This window comes from Nannobrachium achirus, assembly GCF_963921795.1.
Source record: "Nannobrachium achirus genome assembly, chromosome: 3".
Classification (NCBI taxonomy): domain Eukaryota; kingdom Metazoa; phylum Chordata; class Actinopteri; order Myctophiformes; family Myctophidae; genus Nannobrachium; species Nannobrachium achirus.
Window position 1 is genome coordinate 53,606,558 of NC_137812.1, and position 13,675 is coordinate 53,620,232.

Sequence of the window (13,675 nt, forward strand, 5' to 3'; positions counted from 1 at the left end):
GCTCATAGCAACACAACCAGTGAGAATGCAGCCTATCATGCCAGCTGTGAGACCCTCTACATCGACCGGCCTACAGAAAGTGACAGAGTAATGTTGAAAATAAGTAAAGTCTTACTGAAGAATGGGGAGCGCTCACTTGAGGCTTACGCTATCATGGACGATGGCTCTGAGCGCACTCTCCTCCTTCATTCAGCTGCTCGAGCACTTGGTCTAACAGGCCAGCCGGAGGACTTAGCCTTACGACCAGTGAGACAAGACGTGCAGATCCTTCACGGGGCGGCCGTATCCTTCACTGTGTCCCCAGTCTCCCAACCAGAGAAGGTCTTTAGTATTTCAGGTGCATTCACAGCTGAACCCCTCGGCCTTGCCGAACATAGTCAACCAGCTGAAGCTATTCAGCAGCGCTACCCTCACCTCGCTGGTCTTCCTCTGCCACAGTTCCACAAGGTACACCCTGTTCTTCTGATTGGATCAGATTGTCCACACCTCATCACTCCCATAGCACCTGTGCGACTTGGTCCTTCAGGAGGGCCAGCCGCTGTGAAGACACTCCTTGGATGGACTTTACAGGGTCCAGCCCATGGACTCCGATACACGCTGTCCCCTCAGCACTGCCTCTTCATATCTGCAGCATCACCATCTGCCGAGCTTTACAGCCAAGTCGAGAGGCTTTGGCAGATGGATGTATTACCTTACCGGAGTGAGAAAGCAGTTACGAGGTCCAAACAGGATCACGAAGCAATCAACCTACTTGAACAGGAAACAACACGAGTGGAGGTCAACGGAGTGCAGAGGTATGTGACACCCCTCTTACGAATCAAGAACATGCCTCAATTGCATGCACCCAAGGAAGCAGTGCTGGCACATCTCCGTGGCATTGAGAAGAGGCTGGCGAAGAACCCTGCTCAAGCTGAGATATACCAGGCAGAAATCCTCAAGTTAGAGCAGGCCGGCTACGCCCTTAAGCTGGAACCTGGTGAGGAAGCAAATTCACCCGAAGCATGGTACATTCCCCACCATCTAGTACAGCACAATGGGAAGTTCAGAGTAGTGTTTAACTGCTCATTCAGCTACAAAGGTGATAACCTCAATGAGTATTTACTCCCTGGCCCCACCTTAAGCCCTTCCCTGTTGGCAGTGCTACTTCGTTTCAGGGAGCACACCGTTGCCATCAGTGGCGATGTGCGTGGGATGTTCCATCAAGTTAGATTGCTCCCCAAAGACCGTCCTCTGCTCAGGTTTCTGTGGAGAAATATGGACCGGAATGACCCACCAAGTGTTTACGAGTGGCAGGTCCTGCCATTCGGGACAACTTGCAGCCCTTGCTGCGCCGTTTATGCCCTTCAGAAGCATGTCTACGATCACAGCCAGCCTGGTGAAGACGTTCGTGAAACAGTTGAACGTTCCTTCTACGTAGACAACTGCCTGCAAAGTGTCCCCTCCCAAGAAGCAGCCAGAACTCTAGTCAACAAACTGCGGGATCTTCTGGCTGAAGGCGGCTTCGAGCTGCGACAGTGGGCAAGCAACATCGCCTCTGTCATCAGTCACCTTCCACCAGCTGCCAGGTCGGACAGCAGCGAACTCTGGCTCACTCAGGGTCAGTCTGACCCCCAGGAATCCACACTCGGCCTGCACTGGCACTGTGCGTCGGACACCCTGTCCTACAAGCATCGCAACATTGACTGCTCAGTAGCCACCATGCGTAACATATATCGAGTATTGGCCAGCCAATATGACCCACTTGGCTACATTGTGCCTTACACTACTCGGGCCAAGGTACTGGTGCAGCGTTTGTGGACCAAGAAACGGGAGTGGGATGACCCACAATTGCCAGAGGATCTGGTACGGGCCTGGCGCATCTGGGAAAAGGAGCTCCAGGATCTTCCTAAGATTGCACTGCCACGATGTTACACAAGTCCAAAGATGGATGAGTCAAGCTGTCAGCGAGACATCCACATCTTCTGCGATGCCTCAGAGCTTGCTTACGGCTCTGTGGCTTATCTGAGGACAGAAGACAACACAGGCAACATCGAGGTAGCCTTCCTCGTAGCAAGATCCAGGGTTGCCCCTAAAAAGCAACAGTCGATACCCCGCCTTGAGCTGTGTGCTGCACTTACCGGCGCTCAGTTGGCCAAGGTCCTGAAAACAGAGTTATCACTACCCATTCGTCATGTCACCCTGTGGTCCGATTCCACGACTGTCCTCACCTGGATCCATTCGGAGTCCTGTCGCTATAAGGTGTTTGTGGGCACCCGAGTGGCCGAGATTCAGGAGCTCACCAATCTGGATTCCTGGCAGTACGTGGAGACCAGCCATAACCCAGCGGATGACATAACACGAGGCAAAACTCTTCTTGAGCTGTCTGCCCAGAGCAGGTGGAACCAAGGCCCTCCCTTCCTGAGCCAGCCCTTGGATCAGTGGTCATCAGGATCGGTTCCTGCCCGCACTGAACCAGAAGAGGAGATTAAGAGATCTGCTTTCTGTGGTCTTACTGTCCCTCTACCAGACCAGATCATCCCAGATGTCAGTCAGTTCAAGACTTTTGCTGAGTATTTAAAGGCAACGGTCCAGCATCTGCACGGGGCGGCCGCACGCACAGATGACATCTCAGCAGCAGACTATAAGGAGGCCGAACAGATCATCCTACAACAGGTGCAGCGAGAGAGCTTCCCCACTGAGATCGCTCATATGAAAGCAAGTAAGTCTGTGCCCCCTAGCAGCCGTTTAGCCTCACTGGCCCCAGAGTTTGACGACACCAGTCAGCTCATCAGAGTTGGAGGGCGACTCCGCCGAAGCAGTGACCTGGAGGAGGATGCCATCCATCCGATTGTTCTGGACTCGCATCATCCAGTCACAAAGATGATCATTCAAGACTTTGATGAGAAACTGCATCATCCTGGGGCAGAAAGGGTATTCGCCGAGGTCCGCAGACGGTACTGGGTGCTCCGTGGCCGAGAGGCTGTTCGCCAGCATCAACGCCAATGCACTGAATGCCGACGATGGAGAGGACGGCCAGAAGTGCCAAGAATGGCTGACCTCCCTCCCGCACGGTTGCGCCTGCTGCGACCACCATTCTACTCGACCGGTGTTGATTGTTTTGGTCCCTTTCAAGTGAAGATTGGTCGCCGATCTGAGAAGAGGTGGGGCATCCTTTTTAAATGCATGACTACCAGAGCCGTGCACATCGACGTCCTGACATCCATCGACACTGATGCGTTCCTGATGGCCCTCAGGCGCTTCATCGCTAGGAGAGGAAGGCCTTTTGAGCTGTTGTCAGACAGAGGCACGAATTTCAAAGGCGGTGAACGAGAGTTGCAGGATGCCTTCGCCGCCTTACAGCCGGAGCTCAAAGCTCAGCTTGCCAGCCAGCAGATAAGCTTCACCTTCAATCCCCCAGGAGCGCCCCACTTCGGGGGTTGTTGGGAGAGAGAAATTCGCTCCCTCAAGGCAGCTCTTCGAGTGGTCATAGGAGCCCAGTCCGTGTTTGAGGAGGTATTGAGGACTGTCCTCGTTGAGATAGAGGGTATCCTCAACTCCAAGCCTCTCGGATACACATCATCGGATGTTGCTGACTTGGACCCTGTCACCCCTAACAGTCTGCTGATGGGTAGGGCAGATGCCTCTCTTCCCCAAGTAGTCTACCCGGAGTCGGAGCTGCTAAGTCGACGGAGGTGGAGGCAGAGCCAGCTCTCGGCTGATCATTTCTGGAAGCGGTTTATCCAGCACTACTTGCCCAGTCTCCAAGCTCGCCAGAAGTGGCGTACAGATGGGAAGCAACTGCAGATCGGAGACGTAGTGATGATCATTGACCAGCAGTTACCCCGTGCACTGTGGCCAGTGGGAAAGGTCACCAAGGTCATCCCTGGGGCAGACCAAAAAGTAAGGGCCGTTGAAGTGCAAGGAAAGGAAAGGACCTATGTGCGACCAGTGGCTCGTCTGATCTGCCTTCCTGCACTGCCAGAAGACTAACTTCCTGAGTCAAGCTGCCTTTCACCTTCATGGCCTTTAAAGATGTTCAAATTCATCCAGTGAATTTGGGGGCGGCTGTGAAAAAGGCCAGCTAGTTTGAGTTCAAAGCCAAGCCACTCAGCTGATTGGCAAGGTCGGGCCAACCTGACCAGGGTGTGGTCGCCTAGCTGCTCAGCTGCATGTAATCAACCAGTCAGCTATAAAAGCAGGGCAGAGTCTCTTTTTCTTTCTTTTCATACAGACCTGTGTGCGTCTTGCAGATTGTAAGTAGGCTGCTGTTCCTGTTTGTTTGTGTGTTAGTTCCATTTGAAGTTGACTGTATTCTATTTTACTTTGGCAGGTTGTGGTTTTTGTATTTGTTATTTGTGGATTATGAGAATAATACTTTTGTGTTATTTAACCAAGTTGTATATATAGCCGATCTACAATCCTGTGTTTGATGGTTGTATGTTTTCTGTTTATGCTGTTTCAGATTAACCACACACCCCTGTATTTCTATGATAATTTCAAGTAAAGAACGTTAAATCCTGACCACGCCTTGTTCTTGTCGAACCACCTGGAGCGGTGTATGCTCTCAACCTGCACCACCACACGGCTACAAAACAGACAGGCTGTCATTGACAGACAGAGAGAGACATACACGCACACACGCACGCACGTACGCATGCACACACACACGCGCGCGCGCACACAGGAGTAGAGACAAAAAACAGGAACATACAGTTCACATAGATAAACAGGGACACGAATATATCGTCGTTGTCGAGTGGAAACCTTGTATGTCCAAAACCGTTCGTTTTGTATTTATCATTTTAAAAAACGATTTCAAATAGTGAAAATAGCCAATCTACAAGCACACAACGCGAAGCGAGGTGTTGTGTGCTTGTAGATCTGCTATTTTCACTAGTCTTATGCGACAGTCTTGCATGATGAAGCAGGGCTTTACTTTACGAAAAAAAGTTAACATTTGAAACTTGGAGATACGAGGTTTCTGCCCGACAGTGACGACGTATAATGGCATAAACTCACTTCCACACGTTCCATCAGGCATCAGCATGTATCCGTTGAGGCAGTAGCACTTGTAACTGCCGTATGTGTTCATACACCTATGCTTACAAGGCCTCGGCTTCAAACCGCACTCGTTCAGGTCTGTAGACAGAGAAAGACAACGTAAACAGAAGGACAGGGACGAGGGGGATGGGGGGGGCAGAAGTAGAGGAGATGGAGAAGGACGGAGACAGAGCTGCCAGACAGAGCAGGAATGAGTCAAAGGGTAGAGTTCATAAGGGGGCAATTATGTTACATTATCACACCCCATTTATGTGTGTGTCCATATTGTGTGTGTGTTTACTGTAGGGCCTGTCGGCCTGCGGAAGGAAGGAAGATGTTCCTGTGTTGTGACAAGTCCACGCGCATCCTCTGTGATGAGTACACAGACTCGCCGTGTTATCTGCCACTACTCTGCCCACAATTACCTTACACGCCACAAAAGATGCTATTATCCTCAGTGACTCTACAATCCTCACGCCTTCATTCCAACAACGATGCAACTGTCGTCTTGGCAAGTGGCAACACCGCCAGCCAGCTCCCCACTCTGACATGTCTAATTCCAGCCTTCTTTCTTTTTTTTATATGGTCATAAACACAGAGACAGTACACCCACTAGCTAGTCTGTGAAAATGTTATGAGAAAACGATCCTGTTTGAGTAGCGAGCCGTGTGGGCTTGTGGGAGAAGAGAATGTACCCGGAACGTTGCACCTGTCAACCGCTGGTGCACACCTAAAGCCTGTGAGGCTTAAGGTATGGGGATGTCTGATTGTTATCTTTATATGCATTCTGAGATACAACCACCTCATAGCAAGCCTATACAGTAAACAACATTATGTAGGCCTATTATGATATAATATTTTTGCAAATATATTGTAGATACAGTATATACTAGACACTTTAGCCATTCAAAATATTTTTTTCTAAAAATGTAAGGAATGTACAATGAATTTGGGAAATAGTTTGGCAAAATACTGAGATTTTACATTAAATACATTTTGATGAACAGCAACTGTTGTAGATATAAGTATTTTTGTACACATTATCTTTGCATGAGAGTTTTACATAAAGGGCTGTCATCTTCACCAAAATGAAATATGGGGGCCAATTGGTGATGGTCAAAATGCAAATTAATTTAACCCTTTTAGGTAATACTTTATTTTTGTTCAGCGGATTGGAACAAGAGAATGGGATGATTAATGAAGTTCTGAAATGACACCTTTTTTCCCAAGAGTGGGATAATAAAGCCCCCTCGCAGCGCGGCACTCGGTGCTGCACTGTGATCTGCAATTTTTCAATAGCTAAAGTATAAAATAATTCCAGGCCCCTCCACCTTGGGCCCTAGTCCCACTTTTCCCCCCGTGTGACACCCCTGGATGTAATGCACCCTTGCAGGTGCATTACATGTACATGTAGTTAACTGAGCGCCAGTGAAGCACACCTAAAATAGCTGATCTACAAGCTCTCAAGGTGTCACAGCTTGGCTTGTTGTGAGCATGTAGATCTGTTACTGTATCTCCAGTGCAGGACACTGGCGTGCAACACCCTTTATCCTTTTTACACTCTCATTTAACCTGCACTCTTCAAGTTACAATGGTGACACAGCCAAAGTCATGCAAGCAAGCAATATAAATAACTTGAATGTATGTGAGTTACCCCCTCCTTGCATTTCTAGGGCATATAATAACCAAGCTTCCTGTCATAAATAGAGTTCATCTCTCACAGTACATGAGAGGGGGGGTCGTGTTCAATTTGGCCTACTGCACTGTAATCGGCACTGGCTTTAGCTCCAGGACCAAGTGCACAACACATTCCATGGGTGCCGCATGCCTCCTGCATGCGTCTCACAGATGCCACAGATTGATATGGACGGACGGACGGATGGATGGACAGCCAGACAGACAGACAGACAGACAGGCAGACAGACAGGCAGACAGACAGACAGACAGACAGACAGACAGACAGACAGACAGACAGACAGACAGACAGACAGACAGACAGACAGACAGACATAGGAAGGGGGAGAGGGAGAGAGAGAGCGGTTGACAGACACATACGAAGAGCAGCAGAGGCGAACAGCGAACACCCAGTAAATCCACTCCAGTATCATATTTAGTGGTCATTGGCTGGTCTACTCAGGTCGTGACAGCTGCATGATTGGTAGACTATAGGGGACTCCCAAGTTCTACTGTGTTCACAGTAAATCAATGTCCAGCGATATAAATTGTTATGGGCAGTCAGTATGTAAGGGCTTGTCCTGTCAGAAACCCCAGGAACATGTATCTTTTGGATTGTTCTTTTTCCTCTTCTTTTAGGTCTGTATTGTTGTCATACAGTACTTGACTGATGTAGTGGAGAGAAATGTTCATGCTCTTTGCTTTTCCTCTAGCATCACCCATAGTCCAACAATTCCACTTGGAATCAGGGACGTGCTAGGCCCCTGATTCAGCCCGGGAAAAAGAGTTGGAAAGGCCCGCATTGCGCGATATAGAGAGATATCTCTCTCTCTAGTGCTGCTGCTACTCAAAGATTTGCCATTTCAGATCATGACAAGTGACAAGCCAGTGGGCCAATTACTGTACATGAGTTATATTTCGTTGTTGTCGGGTGGAAACCTTGTATGTCCAAAACCGTTTGTTTTGTATTTATCATTTTAAAAATGATTTAAACTTGTGAAAACAGCCGATCTACTGTACAAGCACACAACGCCTCGCACCGCAAGGCATTGTGTGCTTGTAGATCGGCTGTTTTCACTACTTTTGTGCATATGATGAAGCAGGGCTTTGCTTAGCGAAAAAATGTACTGTATACATTTGAAACTTGGCGATACGAGGTTTCTGCCCGACATTGACGATTTACTTTGTTGGCCGCCCAGCCCCCAAAATGGAACGATGGCTGACATTTTATTTGTAATTTTCTCCTAATTCCCGGCCTGGACCGGCCGGGAATGAACCGGCCGTTCGGGAGTTGTCCCGATTTTCCCAATGGCCAGCACGTCCTTGCTTGGAATACACAAGACATCTCTAAATCTAATGTGTGGACTGCCATGCACCTTGTTGAGCACATTCATGCTCCCTGGGGGAATGAAGGTGGGCGGACAGGCGGATGGCACCATGACTACGACTCAGACATAACCATAAACAAACCCGATACTGAAATAGGCATAAATGGAGATGTCCAGAGCCACAGATCCGACCGCTATGCTCATATATGGTCATGTGTGTCTATACCGTATATGGAACCAATAGTAGCTACTCTTTTCCAAATGGGAGAGGGAACAGTGTACTGTATGTGAGTGCACTTCTGGTTGTGTGCACAGTATAGGAGTTGTGTGCTGCTAATTTCACATAATGAGTTTGATGTGGGACAAAATAGATGAAAAACAGTGCAGTGCAAAATATGCAGCGTAAAGTTTGTCTATCACAGTCTACGTCAACGTGATGTGCTTGGGTATGTGATGGATAAATTATCACTTAATGTAGGCCCGAGGTGATAATTTGTTCATGACTTAGTGACTTACCCATTCTAATCACAAAGACAATGAGAAAATAACTTTCGATGAACACAGAAAATGTGGCAGATTATACAATATATACAGTATATACACACACACACACACACACACACACACACACACACACACACACACACACACACACACACACACACACACACACACACACACACACACACATATTGGCCATGATAGTTATGAATTATAACTAATTACAATATGACTGAGATAATGAATCCATTCCAGGCAGGCAGATATTCCTTGAAGGCTGATATTAGTACATTTGCATTACTGCACAGTCCCACTTTCAATGATAAGCACACAACTGAGACTGTCAGGAAATATCTTCATTGGGGCAATTTATTCAGTGCCACTTCAACCGGCATTAAATACATCAAGAGACTTTGTTTCATTTTCAAGTACTATCTAATTATGCTGCAACTATATCTCTAAGTCGCTTTTAAATGGGAAGTCATTGACTTCTTTTGTCGACTCATGCTTTGTTATTGCACAAAGGGAGATTGATTTGATTTCTAAGAGGATTAGTGTTGAAAAGTAATTAAAATGGGAGAATTACAGTAAGTTTTGAATGGTATATAAAATGTAATTAGTTTAGGGCCGTGAGCGAACCCTTTATTATGCTTTTTAGATGTCTACAAAGCAGTCACAAACTTTCACACACTAATTGTAAAGCTACTTATCCACAAATCAAAGTTATTATAGCCAAAAATAATCCAGCTTCAACTTTGGACAGTAAGTGCTGATGTTAAGCTGAAGGAAAGGGAAAGGTGTTTCACATAAGCAAGAAACACAGATAGTATACACACACGCACGCACGCACGCACACACAAAATATCTCTCTTCTTCTCTATCGCCCTTCTATGGTTTGCACAGTAGTGCATGTTCTCCTTGAGACTATAGGTATGTATTTTGATTGTCTTAAGTAACAGCTCCACGAACTTTTCGTCTGAGAGTTCCGACTTTCCGACGTGCAGCTTTCCGAACTCTAATTTGGGGTAATGCTTTTGAGAAGATGCGAGTGACGTCATTTTGTAGTTGAACCGGACCTTTCTGACGAAAAGTTCGGTGGTCGGAGACAGTATGGACAGGCCTTTAAGTTAAGGCATAAGAGCTGGTACTTAAGACAATCAAAATAGAGCCCATAACTCAGACACCCAAGATGACCCTGTGTCCATTAAGACTCTAGTTGTGGAAGAGAGAACAGGTCTCAACTCGCTCGCCTTGCTGAAAAAAAGGGGGTAAAAAAGCTTGAAAATGTAAATGGGGGATTATTGAAAGAACGTTTAGCATTCTCAGACAGAGAAAGCCCCCCGAACATGAGGAGCACATGCCAAACAAGACCCAGCCACAGGCCTCCTTTATGCAGGGGTGAGGGAGATTAAGAGACAGAAGACATACGTAAAACGACAGAGAGGGAAAGAAAGATAAGGCACAGATATGACCACAGCCTGACAATTTGACACGGGCCCCCGTGGGACTACGTGCGATAGGGAGCTATACGTGCGGCTGAGGCCCCTTGAGGCCCCTGTTCACTGTAGATGAACTGTTGAGACTCATCTGAAGTGATGCAGAGTAGAGTGATTTATTGGGTGGGCTCCGCTGAGGTATGCTATGCTACGTTCCTGAAACGCCTCTATCACTGAGAGAGAGATTAGGGAAGGTGGGGGGGTGTACTCTCTCTCTTTCTCTCTGCTTCCTTCTCTTTCAGGGATGTGCTGGTCTCTCCGAGGCAGATAAGGACGAACAGAATAGCAGGTATTGTTCTGGCGGTGACAGGAGAACCCGGGAGAATCGTGTCTCTGTGGTCATGGTGATTGTTTTTAAGATGCTCTTTTTTTCTTATGAGAAGGTATACGTGCAATTCCCGACAATGAGAACACACAGAACAGGGTGCAGAGGCAAAAGGAAATGAGGCGGAGCAATGAAAGAAAAATAACGTGCAGCAGACATCAAGATGAGGTCAGTGCTTACTGGCTTAGGAAGAGAAATTGGCGAGAGGTCGAGACAGAAGGTGCTTCAGAGATGGAGAGGAAGACACAATGCATCGTAACCCGAGAACATCATGGCATGTACTATGTTGACATGCTCGCCATCCACGCTGTCATCCTTACAGCGAAGCCAATTGAGAATCTCTTGCTCAGACAAAGATAGGAATGTTACACGGTGAATAGTAGAGGAAACAGAAAGACATTCACACTCAGTGTGTCTTGGTCTGCTCAGTACAACACCATGCACGTGGTGGGTGCTAGAAGAGAGGGGGCGGAGGGAGGAGAGAGGGGAGAGGTTTGCCTTGCGGTTGACGGGTCTCACCCTCCATCGCTACCCCAGGTGGCCGATGGTCCACAGGAAGAAAGATAGGAGGGTGACTGTCCCACACTGGTGGGGTCAGATAGTCCAGCTCCTCTTCTCCAGGGAAAGATAAGTGATAGTGAGAGGATTGAGGATGGGGGTGGAGAATTTAGGAGGTGAAGGATTTAGTAGAGACAAAACAGGAGAAAGAGGCAGTAGAGTGTTTAATGGGAGACAGAGAGAGATAGAGTGAGAGAGAGAGAGAGAGAGAGAGAGAGAGAGAGAGAGAGAGAGAGAGAGAGAGAGAGAGAGAGAGAGAGTCAGAAAGACAGACAGACAGACAGACAGACAGACAGACATACAAGAGAGAATGCAGTGAGAATGAAAGAAAAACACACAACATTAATGGGTTAAAACAGCTTGTACCAAACCACAATCCTTAAAAGTAAAGTAAAAAAAGAAAAACATTATGCAGCAAAGAGGATTACACTTGTGGGAATTGGACATGAGCTGGGTAAGACGGAACGAGGGAGAGGACTTCTCTTTCCCTCTTCTCTCTCTCTCGCTCTCTCGCTCTCTCTCCTGTTGGCATTCCCTCTGCACAAGTGAAAAGTGAAATTGAATCTCGGAATGGCATTATCAGTGTGAATTCCAAGGTATCCTCCTCTCAGTGTGTCCGTATATCTGCAAGTTCAAAGAAACACTGAGGTTTTCTTTTCAACAGCCGCGTCGGGGCTTGACTGCAAAACGCGTCAGCCAAAAGAATTCCAACCCCCCCCCCCCCCCTCTCTCTCTTGTGTCTCTCCTTCTCTCCCTCCTTCACCTCTCTCCATCCATCCTCCCCTCAATCTTTCCTCTGGCAGTTTGCTAACAACACCTATTGTTAACCGTCTGGAAGACGATACCAACAGCTCGGACTGTTTTGCAAGCTTCAAATGTGTGTGTGTGTGTGTGTGTGTGTGTGTGTGTGTGTGTGTGTGTGTGTGTGTGTGTGTGTGTGTGTGTGTGTGTGTGTGTGTGTGTGTGTGTGTCCACACGCTTTGAATGGTTCAAGGGTTTTTGCTATTGAGGGAAGTAGTGGGCCAGACATTGCGGTTTGGTGCACTACATTCCATGCCAGCCCTTTGTGGGGACTGTTTGAATGTTTTGAAAAATTATTTGTTTTAAATGTGGATAGTAGCAGGTGTCACAGGGCGAAGGATTGGAAGACACCTCACACACACATTACTGCATACTGTATCATAGAGAGACGGTTTCTAGGCAATCATCCCGTAGCAATCTAATTTAATTGAAAGTCTGAGAAGGCGATCCTGAAATCTAGCTAATAATGCTGGAAAATGAGGGTGGCTTGTCAAAGTTAAAGCTATACTGTGTAAGTTGCTCAACTTGTGGTCAGTAGCTCTATAGCAAACCTCGGTCGCGTCCGCGTCTTTCGGCCGTTTTTCGGTTCTCACACCCCCGAGTCTGCCTCCACCTCGCCGAGATCTATCTTTTGAGGGGTCCCTGGTTGCTGTGCGTTCAGCCATTCCGGAGATACACTCCTTCACCCATGCTTACCGTGCACCCGAGTATAGAAACACACGGGAGACTACAAATATGGCCGCCCTAGCGACCCCACTCCAAGATGCGCTGTGATTGGCCGGCAGTGTATAACCCTCGCTGTGATTGGCCGGTAGTGTGATGACGCAATTTTGCCGCGAAATTCTCCCCCCCTCACGGCTCATAGAAAACATATAAAGAGAAGGCTTTAGAAGCTGAAAATAACGGAGTGGGGGTTCTAAAACTTTAGCGATTTAACAGTTAGGACAATTTTAAGATTTGTTTTATAAAAAAAGTTACATGGTATAACTTTAAACCAAAGTACCTTCCACAGTTATGAGCTAATGATCCCAAAATAGCTCTGGGAGTTCGCTCTTCCTCTAGATAAGGGTTAGAGATGATATTTGGAGAGATCAGTGAAAGAACAGCACTGGAGGGGAAAATAGAATATGATGTTACACCTGGCAACTGGCAGTGTTTATTGAACTGTGATATTACATCATTTGTTGCATTTCATATAGAGAAAACTGTTAAAAAAATACAAGCTCACGATGTGCTACTTACATATTTTGACCGAATGCTCCCCCTCTTATGACATGCCCAGAATAGGGATGCTAGGGTTCATGCAGTTAAAGTCAAGAATCAGCACGTCTTCTTCACAGCTGTTGGAGCTGTTAGATATCACTTCTCTGGAAAGATCTTTTAATAGTACCTTAACAGCAGGTGAACATCCTGCACGAAACAGTCATCCTATTAAAATGATTGGATCAGTGGGAGGGTGAGAGTTGCAAAATCATTAAATGGATTATGCCTACAGTATAATGTCTCTTTGAGACAGCATTTATCTAGTCTGTCTTCTGAGGAGAGGACAAAAGCCCATGATCAGGTGCTGAGAGAAGACGGCCTTCATGTTAATAAAGAGATTTGGAAAACATTCTCCTGTCCACTTAGAATGTGACAGATCCAATGTTTTTGCGCATTGAATAGTGATATAGTTTAAATGAACTCTTAAGTCTTAATACTAAATAACCGTGGATTTAAAGGTAGGGTAAGTGATTTCACTCGACCATGATTAGAGGAAGGCCCCACTCTATCCTGATTAGAGGAAAACTTGTCACTCCTTACAGGAGATAAGGCTGAAGTCCAAATATGGACCAAACACTATAGTAACTAGTACTATTAGAACATAGACGCATTTTGTTATTATTTGAATAAAATTAAATATCTACCTTTAAGTAATTAGCTGCACTGCAATTTGCACCTTTTGCACAGTAAAGTCCTCATTGCTAATTTAC

At 46.8% G+C, this 13,675-nt stretch overlaps 1 protein-coding gene across 2 annotated transcripts in view; it reads right to left on the reverse strand.

The window, feature by feature from the left end:
* Positions 1-13,675, reverse strand: part of npnta (nephronectin a) — a 97,995-nt gene that overhangs the window by 51,788 nt on the left and 32,532 nt on the right. For both annotated transcript variants that reach the window (XM_080721588.1, XM_080721587.1), the window contains one exon: positions 4,999-5,118. In XM_080721588.1, the coding sequence (XP_080577714.1) occupies positions 4,999-5,118 (120 nt within the window). The remainder of the gene's footprint in view (positions 1-4,998; positions 5,119-13,675) is intronic.